The sequence below is a fragment of the Myripristis murdjan genome, chromosome 7 (genome assembly GCF_902150065.1).
Source record: "Myripristis murdjan chromosome 7, fMyrMur1.1, whole genome shotgun sequence".
NCBI classification, from domain to species: Eukaryota; Metazoa; Chordata; class Actinopteri; order Holocentriformes; family Holocentridae; genus Myripristis; species Myripristis murdjan.
The window spans coordinates 32,461,039-32,483,447 of record NC_043986.1 but is presented as its reverse complement, the minus strand read 5'-3'; the positions used below and the strand labels follow the sequence as shown (position 1 = coordinate 32,483,447).

The 22,409-nt window shown below is 40.6% G+C and overlaps 3 protein-coding genes across 4 annotated transcripts in view; 1 reads left to right on the top strand and 2 right to left on the bottom strand.

Moving 5' to 3' along the window:
* nphp4 (nephronophthisis 4) overlaps positions 1 to 2,627 on the bottom strand; it is a 235,828-nt gene extending 233,201 nt beyond the window's left edge. Inside the window, exons 1-2 of the mRNA XM_030054965.1 lie at positions 2,161 to 2,627; positions 1,183 to 1,323 (exon numbers count right to left, since the gene is read on the bottom strand). Of these exons, the coding sequence (XP_029910825.1) occupies positions 1,183 to 1,323; positions 2,161 to 2,319 (300 nt within the window). The 5' untranslated portion in view covers positions 2,320 to 2,627. The remainder of the gene's footprint in view (positions 1 to 1,182; positions 1,324 to 2,160) is intronic.
* Positions 1,232 to 9,229, top strand: dffb (DNA fragmentation factor, beta polypeptide (caspase-activated DNase)). Of its 2 annotated transcripts, XM_030054967.1 has the most exons (9): positions 1,232 to 1,237; positions 1,541 to 1,542; positions 3,290 to 3,437; positions 4,174 to 4,300; positions 5,259 to 5,444; positions 6,439 to 6,518; positions 7,236 to 7,409; positions 8,027 to 8,127; positions 8,758 to 9,229. In XM_030054967.1, the coding sequence occupies exons 3-9, from the start codon at positions 3,315 to 3,317 to the stop codon at positions 9,005 to 9,007; spliced, it is 1,041 nt and encodes a 346-aa protein (XP_029910827.1). In that variant the 5' UTR covers positions 1,232 to 1,237; positions 1,541 to 1,542; positions 3,290 to 3,314; the 3' UTR covers positions 9,008 to 9,229. The 2 variants fall into 2 exon arrangements, with proteins under 2 accessions (XP_029910827.1, XP_029910826.1); XM_030054966.1 differs by lacking the exons at positions 1,232 to 1,237; positions 1,541 to 1,542 and having other exon boundaries at positions 3,257 to 3,437.
* Positions 9,230 to 9,244: 15 nt separating this feature from the next.
* c7h1orf174 (chromosome 7 C1orf174 homolog) lies at positions 9,245 to 17,395 on the bottom strand. The gene is made up of 4 exons (XM_030054968.1): positions 17,191 to 17,395; positions 14,063 to 14,134; positions 12,891 to 13,271; positions 9,245 to 11,465 (listed from the first exon to the last, which is right to left on the bottom strand). Exons 1-4 carry the CDS (start codon positions 17,200 to 17,202, stop codon positions 11,325 to 11,327), a joined length of 606 nt encoding a protein of 201 aa, XP_029910828.1. The 5' UTR covers positions 17,203 to 17,395; the 3' UTR covers positions 9,245 to 11,324.
* Between the last annotated feature and the right edge of the window lie 5,014 nt (positions 17,396 to 22,409).

The following is a 22,409-nucleotide window of genomic DNA, read 5'->3' as shown; positions in this document are numbered from 1 at the left end:
GGCTGGAGTGAGCAAGGATGTCTCTTTTTGTTAAATGCCTGTTGCCTCTTAAATGCCATTTTATTTTTACTTTTTTATTTTTTGCATGGACGGAGAACTAGTAAAGTAAAAAAAAATCATTTTAAGTTGTAACCACCTGTTTTACTGGCATATGACAATAAAATTTGACACTAGTGAGCCGCATGTGGAGACACATTCTAACGCCAGATGTTAACGGACGTACTGAGAGCTGTCCACCTGTGATCAGACCACCAAAGTCCCTTTTTTATGCCTGGTGGAAACAGAGCCCACATCTGTCACCTGTTGTTTCCAACTGATGGTGGGAAACCATTGAAATTCTTTGCTTTTTAAGTGAACAAATTGAAGCGTTTTATTGGGATGCCTGCCTAAATGCGGTACGGTGCAATCCAGCCGACAGCAGAAAGACAGCATGGAAAAATGCCCCACACAAGGTTAGTTGTGACGTTTAAGGTGATTGATGGAGGCAATTAAGCCAAATGATCCCTTTTGAATTCATTGGGCTTATCGAAGGTTTTTGCACCCCTGCTGCTAACACACTGATACTGAGTTCTTAGCAGGACTGCTGACCTGGATGAGGGACTTGACCCCAGCAGGACAGCGAGCTGGCAAAGTGTTTGTTTATTGTTCACCTGTACAGTTGATCCAAGAATTAATGAGTTGTAACTGTGGGAACATTTTGAGAAGAATAACATCCAGAATTACAGTTATATGCTAAATCCTTGTACCTACTGCATGTTGATTTGGAAAGCAGGGTTTTTAGAGGGTGTGTGAAAAAAAATGTTTGATGAAAATATAAATTTAGTGACTGGTGGTCGGGATACAATTTGCAGATAAAATGAAGGTGCAGTTACATTGTTGGTTTACATAATATTGGGTTCTACAGCAGCTTGCAGGGCAGGAAAAGGAGCTAAAAACACCTGTATATATGGGAGTTTTGATGCAAATGGCATTTTTCACAAATCAGGCTGCTATCATTTAGAACTGCCTGTTCAATTAAGTTAAACTGTGACTACTAATTCAAAACACTGACTGGTGTTGCTTGTGACTTGACTCTACTTAAATAGCCAACCTACATCATTGTACATTTATGCAACAGAGTTTAACAAACAGATATCACAGGTAAAGCAATGGTTTGACCACCACTGCATCATCTGCACATACCTCGTTGAACAGTATCTTGTGGTTGGCTTTCATCCTCTGGGGTGTGCTCTTCCATGTTTTTCCAAAAAAGTGCTGGTGATTCCTATCAAAAAGAGTTACTCGCAGCTGATATGTCACACCGTGTTCCCCCTCTGAAGTCTCCTGTGTGCAAAAAGGAGAGGCACCCAGATCAGAAAATACATTGGCCTTGATAGATGTCCTTCACTCTAATGACTTGTCGAAACAGTAAAATCTAACTTTCAAATATCTGGCAATTTAATGTTGCCCGATGCATAATTAATAGAATGTAACCTTAAGACCTTAATAAAAGAATAGTATTGACTCCTAAATTCAGCATATATCTAGGAAACCCAACAAGCTGTTTAAATAGAATGTCAATTGTTTTGCTTATTTTCACAATCTCACCAAAATCAGCAATGGATGGAGGCAGCATACAGGGTGAAACACTTTTTCATTCTGACATCTTTAAAAAAAAAAAAAAAAAAAAGCACTATTTGGTTCTTATAAATTCTTATGTCTCCATCTACAATATGTGCACGCTTGGTAATGAGCAAGGTCAAATTAAACTGGCAGACTTTTGGAGGGAATTTGGTGTTGTTTAGTCTCTAATTTTCATACACTAACTAAAATCAGCAATGGGTGGAGGAAGCATACAGCGCAAACCACTTTTAAAAGCTAACATTTTAAAAAGTGAAGCGCTATTTGGTTAGGTAACCCTATGCCGAAATGCCCACACAGTCCTAAAGATTTTTAAAAGGTTTTAAGCCTTGGTGTACAATGTACATCTTTATCTCAACACAGTGTTGGGTAAACATATTAACAGGACCGGGGCACTGACACTGAAGTTGGGTGAGATGAATAAATATCCTCTACAGTACAGCTTATATTACACCACAGCTAGCTATAGCAGGCTGGGTTTCGCCCCAGTCTTTGCTGACTTTAATGGCGAGCTAAAAGCGGCTGGGGGTGGACAGTCACCTGCTGGAGGTGAGGCGCGGTCAGCCGGCTGAGGCTGAGCTGCAGGCCGTGTGACTGACTCAGGTGTGTGTCTGCAGCCAGTCGGACTGTGTGGCTGTGCGGGGGGACCAGCCGGCCTCTCTCAAACACTGCTCTCCAGCCGGCCGTCACGGAGCTCATGTCTTCTTTCCACGTATATTCACGATAAATTAACGTAACATTACAAAAAGTTCCCAAAAGTTTTCTAAACCAACAGCAGTTAATCTGAAAAACTGCTTTTTGCCTCTACTCAGACTTTCAAACCCGCGGCCGCCATATTGAAGTCTGATTCCACTACTTTGTAAACAGGTACCGGAAGAAAAACATGATTATTTCTTTAACAGAGTTTATAATTACAGATCAAATTTAGCAAACAAACAGGAAAAATGATTTTATATTTTTTGTTTCGTATTGTTATAAACAACAATTGAGATTATAAATTAACGTTGCAGTTGTAACCCAAAATCTCCGACCCCTCACAAATGGTCTGTCCCATCGCGTTGCATCAGTTGCTATGGTTATGGTCACGTTGCTATTGGTTGCTATGCAGCGTCTCAACTTTTTTTTTTTTTAACTGAAAGATTTCAGCGTCTGGAGGAAGTAACGACCACAGCAAGTAACGCCCCCCTCTGACTCCACTTTGTTATTGTTATGCTTACAAAAAACATCAATCATATTTTCATTTACTACCGATTCCCCATTGAATGCATGCTTTATTTTTTTATTTTTATTGATTTTTAAAATTGGTGTGTTTATCTATTTTATGTTTTTATTTTAATTTTTAATTTTAATAATTTAATTTAATAATTAAATGAATTTAACTTCTGCTGCCCCATTGCAAAAAAAAAAAATCAAACTTTTTTATTGAAGGAGAGCAGTGTCTGAAGGAAATAACGGCCACAGCAACTGATGCCACCCTGTGACTCCACTTTATTATTGTCATTACAACAAAAATACAATAATAATAATGATGATGATGATGATGATAATAATAATAATAATAATAATAATAATAATAATAATAATACAATGTTTTATTTTGAAAGTTAAGAGCAGGAAGTCATTCTGACCAGTTTGACAATGTTAGTTTCCACAATTTGATACTCTACAGCGGAAGCGGCATCAATAGTAGTGCAATGTCTGGGCTATTCAAGAAAAGTAAGCCTGTGAAACTTAGGGGTCTTAATGAAACAAAAAAGTACGGAATTGCTGCCAAAAACCTGGCAGAGTTGCTGAAAAAAGGCTGCAAATTATTAAAAGTAAGAATGTTTCTTTCACTTTCTTCCTGTCTTACGGATGTTTACAGTACAGTCCATTCTCTGTGCGCCCAGTTTCCGCGGGTCCTGTTTAAATACTGAAATTACTCATATTGAATTAAAGGAGTTCTGTACGGCAGTGTATATGTCTGCTGCCGTGACATTTGACATTAGAGACTTGTCTTTCACCTAAATCGGTAAGCCTAATGTGAAATGTCGCGGCAGCAGACGTACACGCTGTCACCTTCCTCACGCAGGAAACCGAAAGTCGTGTTGCCTTTATTGTTCAACTTTTCCACTCCAACCGAAACCTCCACCAGGTGATTTCTCGGGTTAGCTTCTCCTCTCTAATTGAAGGTGAGCTAATCAGCGAACTCACCTGGAGGTTTTGGTGGGAATAACAACCTGCAGTCTCTCGGCTCACTACGGCACATGGTTGCCTAGCCCTGGTTTGGTGACTCTCTCGGCGGCTTGGAGACTGAGGTGTCTTCACTTACTGAAAACAAAGGCAGGTTTAAATAGTCCAAAGTTGGAATGGACTGTGTTGACGTTTTGTAAGCTAGCTGTACCGGTGGCTGCCAGTGTTGTTTTATGTCCTCGAGCGTGCATTTTGGGTTTATATGCCTCCCAAATTGTATCTGAATCAAACCGACGTCGTAATTTTATGTCAGAAATACGCAGTCCTGTGTGTTTGCGGCGAGTGAACCACAAAGTAAGCGCCAGTGTGTGTTTGTCGCAGGTGCCGCTCGGTGGCTCCCGTGTGTGTGTGTATGCGGACGGGACGGAGGTGACAGAGGAGTACTTCCACGCTCTGCCGGACAACACCGAGCTGGTGCTGCTGTCCGGACCGCAGACATGGAGCGGAGGTGGGTGAAACTCGTCCGCTGGGGGGCGCTACAGACCCAGCAAGGCACGCAGACTAAACATCACACTTCCGTTCAAAACTTTCTAAACAAAAGCCTAACTGATTAACTTTTGCAGTCCATTTTGACCTGTGCCAAGTACCAAAATGAAAGCCAAGGATGTTTCTGAAGAGGACTGTGTGTCACACCTGTGTTCTGTTTACTGTGTTGTACTGTTCATTTGGCTCGGTTTGGTTTCACAAGGCAAATAATTCAAATGTCTCAGCAAAAGCCACTTTGAGATGCCAGCTGTCAGATTTGGTCAGGGGCAGACAACTAGGTTGAAACCCATGTGCTCACACTTTTGACCAAACTGACAAACACTCAAATTAAACAGTGATTCTTTAGATTTTTATTTTATTTTAGTTAGTTTTGTAAGTGCACAATACTGTTGTTTGTTTGTTTGTTTGTTTTTAATTTCAGTTCACTAAAGTTTCAGTTTGTTTGTGTTTAATTTCAGTTCACTAAAGTGTTTTTTCCCCATACCTACTTTTAGTTTTTGTTTGCTGTAATAACCTTGGTTGAAAGGCGGCAAAAGGAAGTGTTTAATTTGGGGATGTTACTGACATCAGTGTATATGAAAAATGTATTTCATTATTATTTATTTGATTTATGTATTTTTAATCATATTATTGTGACCACTACAATACTCCATTCTTTTTAACACCGGCAAATTTTACACTTGTATTTTAGAGGCAGTATTTCCTGACTTCTTGTCTTACACTAGGTGGTTTGGTATAGTGTACTATATTCATTTCAGCCTCACAGTGTTGAGTATTTGTAATGGCAGTGAGGGTGCGGGACCAGGCCCTGTCCACACAAAACATACAGTTGACAACAGTTTTTTCATATCACGATCATGTTAAGATTAGGATGAGTGTGTGTTTCTCACCTTTATAATCTCCTGTTCCTGTGTTTTCAGTTGTGTGTGACATTGACCTGGTACTGAGTGCAGACCGGCACTCTGATCAACTCATTCAAGCAGCCAAGGGTCTCCTCTCTGATGAGCAGTCTCCCAAAAGACGGAAACTGCTGGCTGACCTGCTGCTGAGCCTGGAGGACAGCTCTGAGCTGGAGAGCAGGGAGGACGATGAAGACTGGTTCAAAGGTGCACAGGGCCTCCATACTGTGTGTCTTGGTTGATGGATGGCTGTACTCTGAATGACTGTGGGAAGTTTGAGAGGCTACACTAGTGTCTGCAGTTACACAGTTTTCATTGCATTGCACTGGTGGTGCTTGTGATAACATAGTTTTTAATGTGTTAACCTAGCAGGCAAGCAGTAATTAGGAAGCATTACTTCAAATAACAAGAAAAAAAACTCCTTTGACTTTACAATTTGCCATTGATATCAAAGATGGATGCGACAGTTCTCCAGGAATGTGTTCTGAGATGTGTATACCTATATTTCAGTCATTCATCTGATACTGCTTTTTTGCCTGGTAGAGATATTTTTCTTGGAACCGAATTACATCTGGAAGCTTTGCAACAAGATTGACTGTTGATAACTAGTGTAGGAAATGATTGGATTTCCAGTGACTTGTTGATCTTGTTCCCAACTATGTGAACACACAGTTTTGAGTGTCAATTTGTGGCACAGCACATGTATCTCTCACTGTTTCCCATCGAAAATGTCCAAAATGTGTTTCCTGAAAACGAAAAGGAACAGTGACTGATAACTAACAAAATTCTATCTCCTTGGACAGTGTGATAAATTATTAGACACTGGGGTTTAGGCTCACTTAGGCTGAGGCATGGCAAGCATCCATACCTCACTCTGCCAGACTGCCACTCATGTTTAAAGGTGCACAGTGAATATTTTTAAAGTTACTTTGTGGCCCCCATACTGCTGGCCTGCTGGAAGAACATATGTGAATACGGTGATTTGGTTGTGAGCATTACAGCGTCACTGGTGGCCACAAACTGCATTGGGTACATTTTAAAACTAAAAGGATAAAATCCAGCCTTGCAAATCTCTAAGCAGTGGGACAAAGTTTGACTTTTGTGCAAGAGTGTGATTCATCAGACTTGCTCCACTAATCACTTCATGACAGTTTAGATTAATCTGTCACTGGGTTCACTGTTAAGTCCTTTTTCATCCCAGGTGTTGATACTCGATTCAAGACGAAGTCTGCCTACATGAGGTACAACTGTGAAAACAGGATACGAGGCTACGTCAAGGAGGTAACATTTAGCAAGCCTGCTGGTATTTAAGGCAAAATTGATCTTTGGTAGAGTGTTGGGTTGTATGATTACCCGGGTGCGATATGAGTCCACATGGTGGTGAAATCTCCTCATTAGTTGTTCTGTGCTCCCCTGGGCTGCTAATCCACAATGTTGAATTTGTGTCTCTCCATTAACTTCCATAGTGCAGCAAATACAGCTCCCCAAATAACAGTTTTAGCATATAAACAAAAACAGACAAAGCAGATTATGCCAATATTAAAAACAGCAAATCCCAGTACCCCTTTTTCATGCCATTACAATTATGTAAGTACTATGAGGTCGTTTCTTTCTCGGGCAAGGTTACCTCCTGCAGACACTGGATCTACATTCCATTTAAAACAGGGAAAAACAAGAATAGGGATGTTCAGTGTCTTCAAAAAATGGGTACTGGTTCTTCTTTTTTTAATAGTAGCATAATAAGCTTTGTACGTGTTCTTTTATGCGCTACAAGTGTTATTTTTATTTTGAAGTGTTTTGTTACGGAAGTGAATGGAGAGACACAAGTCCAGTATTGTGGATTAGCAGCCCAGGGGAGCACAGAGCAGCTAATGAGATTTCACCACAATGTGGACCAAGGTAGCTATACCACCCAAGACCAAAGTTGAAGTATGATTTAACACTTGAATAATGCTCCTCGAACAGACGTCTGCCACAATTTTCTGTCTCTGTTCTCAGGTGGACGGCGTCACCAAAAGCATACAGAAACCCAAAGTCATGGCGGAGTTTGTGAAAACGAAGAAGTGCCTGATGGACATGTTGAAATCAGCCAATTACAACGGCTGTTACTTCGACAGGACGGAAAAGGAGGCAAATCGCCTGTGTACCCCCGAAGGCTGGTTCACCTGCCAGGTGCCACACACTCACTCAGTTATACAGGCAGTTATTAGGGCTCGGGCACTCCTGAACCACAATGCTTGATAAATATATGTGGTAGATGATTTATTTACAGATACACTGGATTACACCGACCATTTTGCATCATTACAAGTCTTTTTTTTTTTTTTTTTTCCATAATATAATTACCATAGACAAATGACGGTCACCTAGGCACTTGGCAGCCTCTGAGCTGCATTTTACATCCTGTGCCAGCAGAGAGCCATTCCTTGTTCATGACTTAGCTGGATGATTTTGTTGACAATTTGACATCAGCTGAGAATTTTCTGTTCCTTGAAGCAAACTCAAAATGGAGCCCAACTCGTTTCCAAGGCAACAGCTCCTTAAGGGATATGTTTGTTTTCTTTGAAGCCAGACCTCATTAAAACCATGTCTGGCTTCAATTAGAATGGCAGAGAGCACCACTTCGCCGCTCATTTTAGTATTGAGGAACTGCACTGCATCTCCTCACTGGGCTCCAACAGTCCCACAGGACAGCTGCTTAAGTCTGTAAGCCCTCCCCTTTTCAAAAACAGCATGCTGGTGTTGTCCCTGTTCATGACTCTTCCTCTTTGCTGCCTCTTCTACCTCAGGGAGCATTTGACCAGGACCTGTGCTCATCTCTGCACTCCATCAACCCCTATGGCAACCGAGAGAGCAGGGTGGTCTTCAGCACATGGAATCTGGACCACAGGTTAGAGGCTTTATTCAAGTCAAGGCGTTTCTATTGTCGCAAAACAGTGAGACAAGCCTGGTTATATATTTAAATGCACAAATGCAAAACTAATCTTAGTTATTTATTTCAAAATAGATTTTTGATATCAGGGTGTCTTAAAAAGTCTAAAAAAAAGTCTTAAATTAGAAAATCAAATTTTTATTTTATTTTGTTTTCAAGTAATTTTGTGACTCTGCATTTATTATGTTTTTTATGTCGTGACATAGATATTAAATTTCATTCATAATGGTCTTAAAGGTCTTAAAAAGTCTTAAATTTTATTAGGTGAAACCTGCAGATACCCTGGATATACACCTCTGCATCTAAATGAGATTTCCTGTCTTCCTTTTTGTGATTTCTCAATCATAGCCTTAACTTTTGTATCTTCACTCACATTGTCTCTGGGTAAACGTATTGAACTGCATTAAAACTCAAATTAAAGTTAGGATTATGCACATGTACCAGTTGGAACATAAGGATTACTGTGTCAGTTCATGTGTAAATTGTCTATATTCATCCACACCAAGTCAGTTTCAGTACCCTTTTCAGAAAATGCACATAACCATATACCATAATCCATGCTCCCTGTTCTACCTGACTTGTGTCCAGGATTGAGAAGAAGAGGACGGTCATTCCTGCCCTGCTGGAGGCTGTACAAAATCACAAGAGCAGCGACATCAACCTGAATTATTTCTACCAGCTGCTGTTCACCAGGGAAAACTTGAAACTGGTTCACATTGTGTGCCATAAGAAAGGAGCTCACAATCTTGTTTGTGATAACAAAAAGATATTCAAACGAGTCTTATACACAGGCAAGGCAGAAAAAAATGCCAAAGCAAAGCGGCTTTGTAGATCATGAATTTTATGTTTTTTGTATTATTATTTTTACTTTTATAAGTCAGTATTTGTATAAATGTATGTAGGCTGAACTACAAATTATAAAGCTGTCATGAAGAGTATAAAAATAAATATTTCAAGGACAGGTTGATGTCCTTGGAGCTCAGAAGTTGTGACAGGAAAACGCCAAGTTGACATTATTCTTTTACCACACTGAAAATATGATTGAGATGCAAACAGCTTTAAATAAACAAAGCCCTGAAATCAAGAAAACATTTATTTGTTCTTGTGTTGGCACGGTAATATAAAATTCATCATTTGACTACAATGATTGCTGGATTAATGAGTCGTTCATTCAGTCAAGCAGTTGCATAGAAAAATATGAAAACCACTGTGCATAAATAAGGCATGAGTTAACAGGCAGCATAATGAAAAATCAAAATATAACATCTGATCAGTACAGTCAACAAAATATACAAGATTACTGCAGATATGAACTGAGCATTTTGTTAGTGCAATTATTTTCAATCTCAGTGGGTAAAAAGGTACATAATGGTTTGATTTTTTTACAAGCAATCACTTAAATCATCCTCAGTCAATTCACACTGAGAACAGTTTCAGATTTACTTTTAGTCCATGTCTTATCGTACAACATTTTTATATGGTGTTAAAAATGTACACAATATTTAATTCAGTAGGATAAATGAGCTGCACTGACATGTAGACAGACATGGTGTATGTGGCTGCTGTGAGTCGAGCAACACTGAAAGATGTTCAAACAAAATTGAACTTTGGTAGCTTGTTGGGTTCTATAGTTACCTTGGTGTTTTGGGTCCACATGGTGGTGAAATATCTTCATCGGTTGCTCTGTGTTCCTCTGAGCTGCTAATCCACAATACTGGAGTTGGGTTTCTTCATTCACTTCCATAGCAAAGCAGCTCCACAGATAACACGTTCAGCACATAAATGAACATGTACACATGACTTGGAAAGTAGATCTGGCAAGTAACGTCTGCAGGAAACTTCCACACAGTAACCTTGTGCTAAGAAGGACCAACCTGATGGTACTTTAACAAATAACGGTAATTACACAGAAAATGATGGGTACCAGGGTTATTTTTTTAAACTGGCACAATCTACCTTATGTTTCTGTGCTAAAAGTGTCATTTGGCAACTGTTTTACTATGGAAGTGAATGGAAACAGAAATCCAGTATTGTGGTTAGCAGCCCAGAGGAGCACAGAGCAACTAATGAGGAGATTTCACCACCATGTGGACTCCTAAAATATCCAGGTAACATACAATCCAACACTCACACAGTTTGATTTTGTTTTAAGGAGGAACATGAAGACACTGTGGATATTAAGCAACATGCAAAATGTCTGTGCATACAATTCATCTCAAAAACCAAGTAAAGAGAAAGCTGTGATCTTAATTTTTGAAACTGCCCTTTGGTGTGTACGCACCCTCCCAACAGTCATCATCTTTATACAATTTTATAAAGTGAGTTTTTTTCCTTATGCATTTACTGTAACTGGTTATCATGTCATTCATAACGGTTTATGATTCAAAGCTGTTGCAAAGCCACAAAATGCTATTTATTCATTACCGCTTTCAGCAAATCATGGCACTGGTCTCTGTTATGTAATGTAATCTTCATTAAAGAATATTTAATCTGACCTCGTGCCTAAAATAACAAAAACCTGTTTGAGCCAATATGTCATGTCGAATGACTGATCTTGCCATCATTTCTATCTCATCCCTGTTAATCTTTCAAATTCTCTTATGATCACCCCTGTGTTTTCTCACACTAGAGGCATATTTTGCATGATTGCTTTCATTGTCTTAAGAGCATAAAGCTATTAGAGCATGTTGCAAAATGGGTATTTAAAGTGGCTTTACTGGAAAAGTATGCTTCATGATCCATGACAGAATCCAATCATAACAAACCCTAGCATGACTCAGCAAAAGTCTAGATCTGTCAAACACAGGAATCGTTGCCGGGTGTGATAGTGTAAACACCCTTCAAATAACATCAGTTAAGACAAAACTAGAAGCAGTACAAGCATAAACAGAGCTATAGCGTTCCTTAACCCCATAAATGTAACCATCACTCTTTTAAAAAATGACAAGCGTTTACAATATGAAAAAATGTTCCTGGGTCAGACCCAGTGATGCTTTAATGGGGCGAAAACAACTTGGCATGTGGCTTTTTTCTTGGACTAGCTCTTGCCAGTTTCACTTGGCTTCTTCTTGCCAAAGCATAAAGAGGTTTTATGCCCCTCCAGAGGCGCAAATTACTGTACAGTTCCACGGAGCCATCGGTGTGGTTACTATTCACTAACTGCCCCCTCTGTCATCTTGCTGCATGTCGGTGTAACCTGCCTCCTCCTCATCACTGTCCTCTTTGGCGTAGAAATGTCGCCTCCTGCTCTCCCTGTGGACCCAGATGGACGATGTTGCTGATCTTTGAGGAAAATCCTGTATGGATAGAGGCAAAAGGGACAATCATTAAAGGCGGCGACCAGGTGGGCTCACCACTCCATGGGGAAAGCTGCTGCCGCTCGGGAGAAGGTTTTCTTGCTTATACAGGCAAGAAAATCCCAATTGCTTTCAAGTTTTAAATCAGATTAGAACTGGTTACATCACTCAAGGCTGAAATGGTTATGGGCAATGTGCAATAACATCACGTTCATCCAGTTAGAAGACTGTTTGCTGGTTTCTGCAGTATTTCAACAAAGCGTGTGCTTGTTTCCCCCCTCCAGTCAGTTCAGTATGATCACAAATCAGAATTTTTAAGGCTTCTGTTGTAGAGTTCCTTCCCTCAGACGTTTGTACACATTACTAAACCAGGTAAATTTAAAAAATACTTTATACAGGTCAGCACTGAATAACAACAGATCTTCAGGAAGAAAGGAGATTAATGTCAGTTTCAAAAACTTATTCTGGCCATGTCAAAAAACATGCTAACACTTCAGCCTAGTAGCTTTCAGACCATTCATCCAGCCAGTTTATACATGCGAATTTCCTTCGGGATGAATAAAGTATCTATCTATCAATCTAGGCCTGTTTTAAATTAGGAATGAAGTAAGTTTAAAACACTATTACTATGAGAAGCTATTAAAAGAATAAAACTGGCCTGGGCTGAGAACATATAACATGTTTACATTTCTTCATATTTGTTCCCACAGAAGTCATTAGAAAAACTTTCACTTCCAGATCAATAGGTCACTTGAAAAGGCTGTATGGCCCATAAACATGACATGGTTAAAACACCTTTCCATAAAATAAAGATGCCCTCAAATGAAGGTTTCTCATGCACTGATGCAGATACTGGAGATCAATCTGAATTAGTAGCCTTTAAGACAACTTTTTAATCAGGTACTAGAATGATAAAATAATATTATTAACTAGTTCTTTAGAATTAAAAACGGTGTCTGAACAATAAAATATGGCTTTGTTTTTTGGTTACATTTTTGATCTTTGTAAGATACTGTTCTTTTCTCTTTCTTGAAGCAGGCTGAACTATCGCCGGAAAAGAAAACCTGTACAAAACAAAGATGGAGCAGAGTAGCTGCAGAGTTACTAATTCGTTTGGATAAAAGAAGAATCTGTGGACTATCTGTTGTATTGAAGTCTTGAAGGCTAGCAAAATCTTTTAAAAAATTAGATTCTGTACCAAATGTTTGCCTGCTTTCTTAAGTAGCAGTATAGTAAGCAGCACTGTACTGTACATGTACAGTGGGACAATATAGAGATCAGGACCCATCTGCCTCTCCTTATGGTCTTCGTTACCCTGTTAGGGTTTTTTTGTGATAATAACCACCTCTCTTTACACTATCTCTTGCATAATCTACCTACAGTCAGATTTTGTCCAAAGTATGGCAGTCTGCCAAAGCACCTCACCTGTACAGTGTCCAAGTTTCCAAAGAACTGCTCCACAGGAAGAATCTGGTTGCTGTCGTCATCGGGGAAGATGCTCTTGCCGGAGCTTGCATAATCCATGTACTCAGCCTCCTCGGTGTCCAGGAAACCGTACGCTCTGCAGCCGTCTAACTCCAACCTCATCCTCACCTCGTTCTCTTTACCCTCCTGCTCTTCCAGTTGTGGTGAAGCCAGGCATCGTTTTCTGTCAGGAACCTGGTGGCACTCGCAGGTGATGTGAGAAAACCTCTCCAGAGGACTGGCTGGTGTGCTGTAACCACACACCGCTGAGTTCCTCTTCTGAAAGCCAGCTGCTGGGTCTGTCTTTGGTCTTTTGATATCTTTTCTCTTTGTAGCAGAGGCCTGTGTTGGAGAGCGAAGGCTAAGGTTATACTGGTATATCAGAAATGGCCCATCATTCTAATCCAAGTAAAACACACACCCAAGTTCAGAAACACTCCGAAGACCATGCACTGCTTCATAAACCAACAGCAACCTTAAAGGGGCATCGACCTTTATCAACGACCAGTAGGAAGTCCAACCACATAGTTAAAACTTATGTCCAGGGTTTCCATAGCTTAACGCAAGTTAGATTTAAGACTTTTTAATTATTATTTTTAAAAATAGATGATTTTGACATTCTAAATTGCAATGCCAGAAAAAACATTAATAAAAACCTACTTCCCATGCCTTACCATTTTCACGACTTTTGAAAGCTTGATTTGAGACGTGTTAAATATCATTTAAGTCCTTATTTTAATTAATTTGATTAATAAGTTCAATACCTAATAAGACTGTTTAAGGATCTGCAGGAACCCTGTATGTCTTCCTACTCAGGTCTACAGCCATACCCCTATCACCCCCAACCCCACTACCTTGCTCACAAAAACATCTTCAAACTCCAGTAGGTTGTGTACTCTGTTGTACACGTACAGTAGAAGTAAAAAGTAAGTATAAAAAGATGGACAGAGGTAAATAAGCTTCGTGAGCTATAAATCTCACCAGCTGCTGAAGTAACGGTTCAGTCACTGATACTGGTCAACAACAACATCAATTCCCTAAAGATTTATTATTGTCTTTTTTTTCTTCCTTTTTTTGGGGGGGGGCTACTGCTTGTGCTGTGTACAGGTTGCTGTATTCTGTTCCATACTAACCTTACTGGAACTTTTGGTCTCAGAGCCGCTCTTCCCCTTTCTGCGCTTCAAGTTGCGAAGCTGACCGGGCATCTGCAAAAAAAAAACAACATAATAATAATAATGTTATGTGTTTCTACAGCAAAATCATGTAGCATGGAAAACATATCACTTCATATCAACGGAGGTAGATAACAGGTGAAGTCATTTGCATCTTTAAATAACTCATGGTTAACATTAAGTTTCCTTCTCAAATAAACAGACCAGTGGAGCTGCAACCAATGATTATTTTCCTTGTCACTTCATGTATCGATTATTTTCTTGATTAATCACTTAGTTGTTGAAAATGGTGAGAAATGTTTATCAAAATTTCCCACAGCCCAAGATGTCATCCTAAAATGTCTTGTTTTGTCCACAGTCAACAATCCAAGGATATTTAGTTTACTGTCACAGAGGATTAAAGAAACTAGAAAATATTCACATTTGACAATCTGGAATGAGAGAGTGACTCAACACCAGCAGAATTTTTTTTTTTTGCTGCACTGCTGTCTAGAGGTTGAAACCTTCAGGTGTGTCACACTTCTGACCACAGCCGATCAGTGATGTGGCAGCAGGTATTTCTAGCAGCCAAGTAGCTGCAGCTCCATCGCTGATTGGGTGTGGCCAGAAGTGCAACATGGCTCAAAGTTTCAACCCCTAGATGGCAGCACAGCAGAGGTTTTCTGCTGGTGTTGAGTTGCCCTCTAAAAATTACTCAATTAATGAATTAGCTATTCGTTTAATAGTTAGCAACAGATGGATTATTCAGCAAATTACTGCAGCTCTACAGACTGTAGCTTACTGTAGTGTAGTTTACTATTAATTTGTAATATAGCCAGAGTTGGTTAAACAACTTTCAGTTAAATGGGCCTATAACCCACAGGATTAGGATTAGATTTACTGTTTTTACAATAAAGAAACAGTTGAGGAGTGATGAGCACATAGTGTAGACTTCAAAGTTTTATATATTCATTTATATCTGTTTGTTTTCAATAACCTGAACTGAGCAACAAAAAAAGAAGAGTATATAGATGAAGAGATGGAGAGGAGAGAAATGAGAGCAGGCAAGAGAAGACTTCTGAAGGAGAAGAGAGAGCAGCAGACGCGACAGACATCACATGATATTAGCCTGTGCACACTGCTGTTCAGTGTTTATCATGTTGCTTCATTTACACCTATATGTTCATGTCATACTGCACCAGACGCGTTGATGCGTTTTTTAAATATAGGCTGCAGAAAATGAACTATAAAAGTCCACTAACAAGAATTGTTTCTTCAAAAACATCTTTTTTACCCATTCACACGTAATGCTTCGTCAAGAAAACATTATTTACGATATCAAATAAAGTAATAAAACATTCATAAATCCTACTTTCCCACGTCTTAGCATTTTACAAGACTTTCGAAAGATTGATTTAAGACATTTTAACACCATTTAAGTCCTTATTTTTAGGTTAATAAACTCAATGCCTATTAAGACTATTAACACATGCATGCTCCAAATTCACACACGCATTCCCCTAATGCACTGCGGGAAAAGCTTTGGCCTTTTGACAACTATTACCAGATAATGACTGAATATGGTCCTCTGAGAGTTACTGTCACTCATAGCTGGAAAACAATCCCAGCATCAAATTACAGCTAAAAAGAGTTTCTAAGAAGAAAGTGCAGCAAATGCTAGACAGATTTTCATCCTCCTTTTTCATCCAACTAAGAGCGGGCAGACCTGTGAAGACCAGTATATCAAGCTCACATCTTCATGGGTCAGAAAAACATCCAAGCTACAAAGCAGTACAGTCAACAGACAACTGGCAAGCTGCACTCCTAACAGGGAGAAGTTGCAAACCACTTCTTCAACTTAACACAGACCGAACAACACAAAATTCCACTGTTTAAGACAGGAGGAAAGTCTAACCTACAGTTTAATCAAATTTTTAAAACTGTTCAGTTGTGATTTGAGAGTGTATGTGAAGAGATGGCTACTTGAGAGGTTAATGCAACAGAGCAGAAAAACCACTCAGTGTCTTAGGAAACATTTGACAAGGGGAAAATGAGAAACATATACTAACATCACACAACACAAAGCTCTCAAAGACAGCCAGAATAATTCAGAATCAATACCAGACACAGAGTGCAATCTGGGATTAAGATAAACTGTGAACACACGAAATACTGAGTCTCTCTCTCTCTCTCTCTCCTGTGTGCACTACAGATCCCTAGTTTGTGGAATGTCATAAAAATCCTTACAATCTTGCCAAGATGCGTCTTTGCCAGACACATCTTATAAACAATAACTTCAAAGTTATTGAGAATTTGGTGTATTGTTGATTCATAAAGTGTCGCTTTGACTAAAATCTATTTTGACCAAAACTATCAGCGGTAAAAGAGGGTGACTGGCGCTGTTAACGCCCTCCGAGCTGTTGTTTTGATGACGGAAACTCTAAGGAATAACTCTCTAACTATGGCTAAAAGTTGAGAATTTCTTCAAGAAATTGTTGCTTGGTAGATTATTTTATATGCCGAACTTTAGTGTGAACACTGGTTATTCGTGTAAGGTGTTAAGACACGGTTTGCGAAGTTTAGGTGCTTGCGTGCAGGCAACATTAAAGTGCGAGATGTTTAATGAGTTTTAGCAAAACTCCAACCAAGGCCAAGGGGAGTCTCTGGGTGAATCTGCACCAAGTGGTTTCGTATGTTTGCGAGGCTGCCTATGCTTTGTATCAGTGTCTGTAGCCTTACGCCTACAAATAGGCTAGCGGTGAGACAAACTGTCAACAATATATGTAAAGGCCCAAATGCTGTGGGGCATTGACCGCGGTCTGGTTTCATGTTACCTGTCCGTCCTGTCAAGTTTTATACGCGGCGTCGGTATCCGCCACATAAAAGACACACACAGGTAACATATACCAGCCACATGCACACAGCTGGCAACAACGGCAGCACTACTTGGATGCGGTTTTATGCGAGGTTCAAACCAGCGCTAACAAATCTGCGTCCGATAATAGACCTCGAAACGCTGGCGATTAGCTAATTAAGCTAGCTACTTAGCTAGCCACAGACGGTCGACTAGTTAGCTGGCCAGACTGTCAGCGAGTTGAAGCAGCACTCACCTTGTGTCTCATTTCCCGTTTTCTCCCTCACTGGCCCCAAGATGAACCGGGGACTTTCGGTTGTTTTCTGCGCGATTAGGCTACAATATAAATGTGTGTATCCGACAAACAACTAAGTTTCCGATGTGGCGTCGTCGCGTCTGCTCGAGTCGAGCCGCCGCGGTGTTTCCTGCCCGCCTCGTAAAATGAAGCCGTGAGGTTCACACAGAGGTCGGCTCGGCTTTGAGGCTGCGCGCCGCTAGAGGGCCTGCTCGCGAGGACACACAGCCCTGCAACACGACACCACCACCACAACAACAACAGCACGACACATCACAACAACACATCACATAACAGTTCATCAACACAACACAGCAACATTATCCTGTTATATTGCACAGTGTTATAAATCATCTGTAGAACTATTTAAGAACTAGGATTTCTTTCCATATCTCAGTTTTTTAGACTGAATGCTGTAATGATAGATGGGGTGTACCTGTTTTGATAGAATTGGCATGATTAAAAAAAAAAACTTCCATAATTATATTATTTATTATTTATTATTATTATTATTATTATTACTACAACAACAACAACAATAATAATAATAATGATAATAATACTTTTATTATTGTTGTTGTTGTTGTTATATATTGGTAATAATAATTTTTGGTAATAATGGTGGTAGTTTGTCTGAAGTTCATATCTACACCAGGTTTCCAAAAAGAAAAAAAAAATGAACACATTGTTTCCACAAAAGAATGTAACCTATAACCTTAATATTCCATTTTCATCATGATATGACTCTAAGATGAGACAAACCATTTCAACAGTGTTTATGTCTAACCACACAATTGCTGTTTATTTCACACACACAACTGAATGTGATAAAGCTTCTAGTTATACAGAGATAAAATATTGGACAGTGTTGTATTTTTTTGATTTTTTTTTTTTTTTATTGGGTGGAAAGAGGGTGGGGAGGGGTGGTGGGGGTGGTGGGTTGGAGATGAAGGTGTCTCAGGAGGAAACAGAAGAACTTAGAGTCCTTTTGGCATTGGAACTCGTTCTACTTCTGCTTGGTCTCCTTGTCGTGTTTTTTGCTGGCTCTGAAGGGGCGTGTGATCCTCTTCCATAGCGAGGACTTTTTAGCCACATGCTGGCTTTTCTCTTTCTCCAGCTCGGCTATCCTGTCCTGCAGGCTGGCCTCTCTCTCAGCCCACTCGCTCTCTTTCTTCTCCAGGGCTTGCTCCAGGTCAGCTGTGGTTTGGAGAAGGGAGATCTTCTCTTTGTTGTGCTGGATCTGCAGCTCCTCACATTTGATGTGGTGTTCAGCACCTGCGCCCTGCTGATTCTGGTGATCTGCCTTGAGCTTTTCCTGCATCTCCTGTCTGTCACGCCTCAGGTTTTTGAGGGTATCCTGCAGCTGTGTGGCTTTGAGCGTAGCTTCTCTCTCACTGAGGTCCTTCTTCATGAGCTCCATCTGAAGCTCCTGGATTTTCTGAGTTTTGGCTGCATTCCCACTGTTGGTGGCCTGCTGCTTGAGGACAGATCCTTTCAGCTCTATCACTTTTTGATGAAGTGCTGCTGTCTGTTCCTCAAATGCCTTGATCGTTGCGGTTTGCTGGTCAACAACACTGAGAGCTTTCTGCAGGTCAAGCTGGAGCTCTTGAACGCCTTTCTTTCCAGCCTGGCTCTTCTGGCAGAGCTTGTCCTCCTGAGTGGTCTTCACCTTCTCAGCTGTGTCAGTGGGTTTCAGCTGAGAGGGAGCCGTCTGGAGGTCAGGCTGGAGCTCTTCAAGGCATGTTCCTGCAGCCTGGCTCTTCTGGTGGAGCTTGTCCTCCTCAGCAGCGTTTACCTTCTCAGCTGTTTCACTGGGATTCAGCTGAGGGGGGGCTGTCTGGGGGTCAGGCTGGAGCTCTTTGGTGCATTTTTCTTCAGCCTGGTTCTTCTGGCAGAGCTTGTCCTCCTCAGCAGCATCTACCTTCTCAGCTGTTTCACTGGGATTCAGCTGAGGGGGAGCTGTCTGGGGGTCAGGCTGGAGCTCTTTGGTGCATGTCCCTGCAGCCTGGCTCTTCTGGGAAAGTTTGCCTTCCTGAGAGCTGTTCAGTTTCTTAGCTGTTCTAATGCTCTTCAGTGTCACATCTCTCAGCGCCTTCGCAAAGATAGAAACAGATTTTTTCTGGATGTGCACGTTGTCATAGAGATGACTGATCAGCACCTCGGGGTGATCGACAACATGCACTCTTGGCATGTCTTTGCAGTATTTGAGGATTCTCTCATTGACTGCTTTTATGGTCTGTGGGTCAGCATCCAACCTTGGTAGTATGGTAGAGATCACAATTTGAGAGGCAGGAAAGGTGTCGTAAGCCTTCTCAATGACCCATATCAGAGCTGATGCCACCTGCAGCCCTTGTGCACGCAGGTCATCTGTGCCTGTGTGTATCACAATGTGGCTGGGTGATCCCAGGCTAGCCTCGGTCAGCGTGTCCAAGGCTGCCTGTATATTTGGACACAACAGCTTTGCAACCTTGTGCCCAGGAAGGAGTTCTTCCTCCTGGATGTATTTCCCGTTTGCATCCAGAAGCAGAACAATGTCTGCCATGGATGGCGGGACTGCTGTTGTGTCTTTCTTTGTGACCCTGCAGTCTGTCTGCCTGGCAGCCTGCTGGGCCCCGTCGTTCTGCTCTGGGGCCTCAGCTTTTGCCGAGGCTTTGGACTTTGAGGTCTTTTTTTCTTGTGACTGTTTAGGGCCAGCCGCCTTCGCCGCCGGCTGGTGGGAGCCAGTCGCCTTTGAGGCGGCCTTGTCTGTGAACTTGCCTAGTTTGTCTTTTTTCTTAGACATGTTGTAGGTTGTGTTTGTGGTTGTGAGGGGGAAAGTTGTAGGGGGCACCTGAAGAGGCCTGCTGCAGTCAATTTATGCAAAACTACAACTACGTCATCAAACACGTCATGTGACGTCACAATCGGACCTTGCGACAGATTCCCGGGGAAGTCCCCTGGGAGACAAACAGTTGATGACGTCACGATTCGACACCGATCCGATGACGTCATCAACTGTTTGTCTCCCGGGGAAGTCCCCTGGGAGACAGGGGTGCGCAAGCATGCGCACCAGAATCGGAATCTGGTGCGCATGCTTACGCGTGCGCTCCGTTTGAAGAGGCTTCCCTCGTGCTGTGGCTGACTGCCGTGAGCCCTGCAGCAGGTCGCCACAGCAGCGAACACTGAGAGACAGCGCAGGAGCAACAGGACGATAAATGTCTTGCTGTTTTCTGAGCTTCACGGCAGGGAGAGTGCAGCAGCAACGTTGGAGAGGCCCCACCAAGCTGCACAAAGGGTTGTAAGACTGTTAGACAATAGGAGCAATCATTTCACATATCATACCATATCCTTCTTTAGGCATATCTCTCACAGCAAACCTTCATTCATGTGAGCACAGAGACTCTGATCTCAGGATGAGTAGATAGAGAAGCAGTAGCCCAGTCGGCAACTAGCAAGGTGCTGAGCTGTAATCAATCTTTAACAATGAAAAATATTGCATGTTATGGACGAAATTTAATATAGAGCATTCGATTTTACTGTAAAGCTCTTTGAGCTGCATCCTTTATGTGAAATGAGCTAAAATAATAAGCTTTATTTATTCATTTATTTATTTGGTTAGTTAGTTAGTTTATCTTTATCTTTATCTTTATTTGGATCTCCATTAGCTTTGGCTAAGGCCATTGCTATTCTTCCTGGAGTCCACACCCAACACAATTATCTTTACATTACAGTATATTACAATAAACACACCACACAACAAGACACAAACAACAACCAAAAACAACTCACACCAATCTACAAAAACAACAACAACAACAACAACAACAACAAAAACCATATATACAGTACAGGACCTAGTTCACATTAACTGTACCTCTGAAGTGTAGCTGTTAACCTAAATCATAAATGGTCAGATGGTCAGGTATATATCAACCTACTTTAGGTGTGATTCCATTATATTGCATTTACATAAAACGTAATTTGGATTTCATAAAGCTCATCAAACTGACACTAATTACTTGTACTCAGTAGCCACAACTAAACATCAGCAAACCCCCGAGAACTGTTTTGCTAATAAATACTCTTTCAATAATTCTCTAAATCTATATTTGTTTTTTTCTTGAATGATACGTCCCGGCAGAGCATTCCATATCACCATAGCTCTTAACATTACTGTACTTTTCATCTTGTTTGTTTTCACTTTAGGTAGAGTAAATCTACCTTCAGTAGCATGCCTGGTGTTATATACATGTTCATCAGAACTAAAAGACAGACGTTTATATAGAACTCTTGGCAATTTAGTCACTGATATTTTCCAAATAAAAGTAAGTAATGAGGCAATAAATCTGTTCTTTACATTCAACCAAGCAAGACCGTTATGCATTGCCCTGACATTTGTTCAATATGGACATTGAAGTAAACATCGTGCTGCTTTATTCTGAGCAATTTGCAGTTTCTTTATCGATGATGTGGCAGCGCACGACCAATCCTCTGAGCAATAGTCTAAGTGTGATAAAACAAGACTTTTAATGACACTTCTCCTTAAATTTAAAGGTAAAAAAATCACAGCATCTCCTTATTGTTGCAAGACTTCTGCCCATTTTATTTATTACTTTCTCTATGTGTTTAGACCATGTTAACTTACTATCAAATAGTATTCCTAGAAGTTTGGTTTCTTGCACTTGTTCTACCGCCACATCATTTACATATAGCTTTAGTTTCGGTTCATTCATTAGCATATTTTTTGACCCAAACATAATGCAATTTGTTTTAGAGATATTAAGAACCAGTTTATTGTTAGTTATCCATTCTACTACTGCTTGAAGTTCCTGATTTAAAACACCACTTAGTTCATCCATTGTGGGTTTTGCTGTGTATACTGTGGAATCATCTGCATACATCGAAATTTTAGCGTTCTTTAGGGTCAGTGGTAGATCATTGGTAAATATTGAATATAACAATGGACCTAGACTACTTCCCTGTGGGACTCCACAGTTAATTACTTTTGCTTCAGACAAACTTCCATTAAATAAGACTGTTTGTTTTCTGTTTTTCAAGTAACTTTCTAGCCATCGGTTTGCAGTCCAACTAAAACTGTAACATGCTAATTTCTGCAACAACAAATTGTGATCAATGACATCGAAGGCAGCACTGAAATCCAATAATACTGCTCCTACTAGATGTTTATTGTCAATTTCATA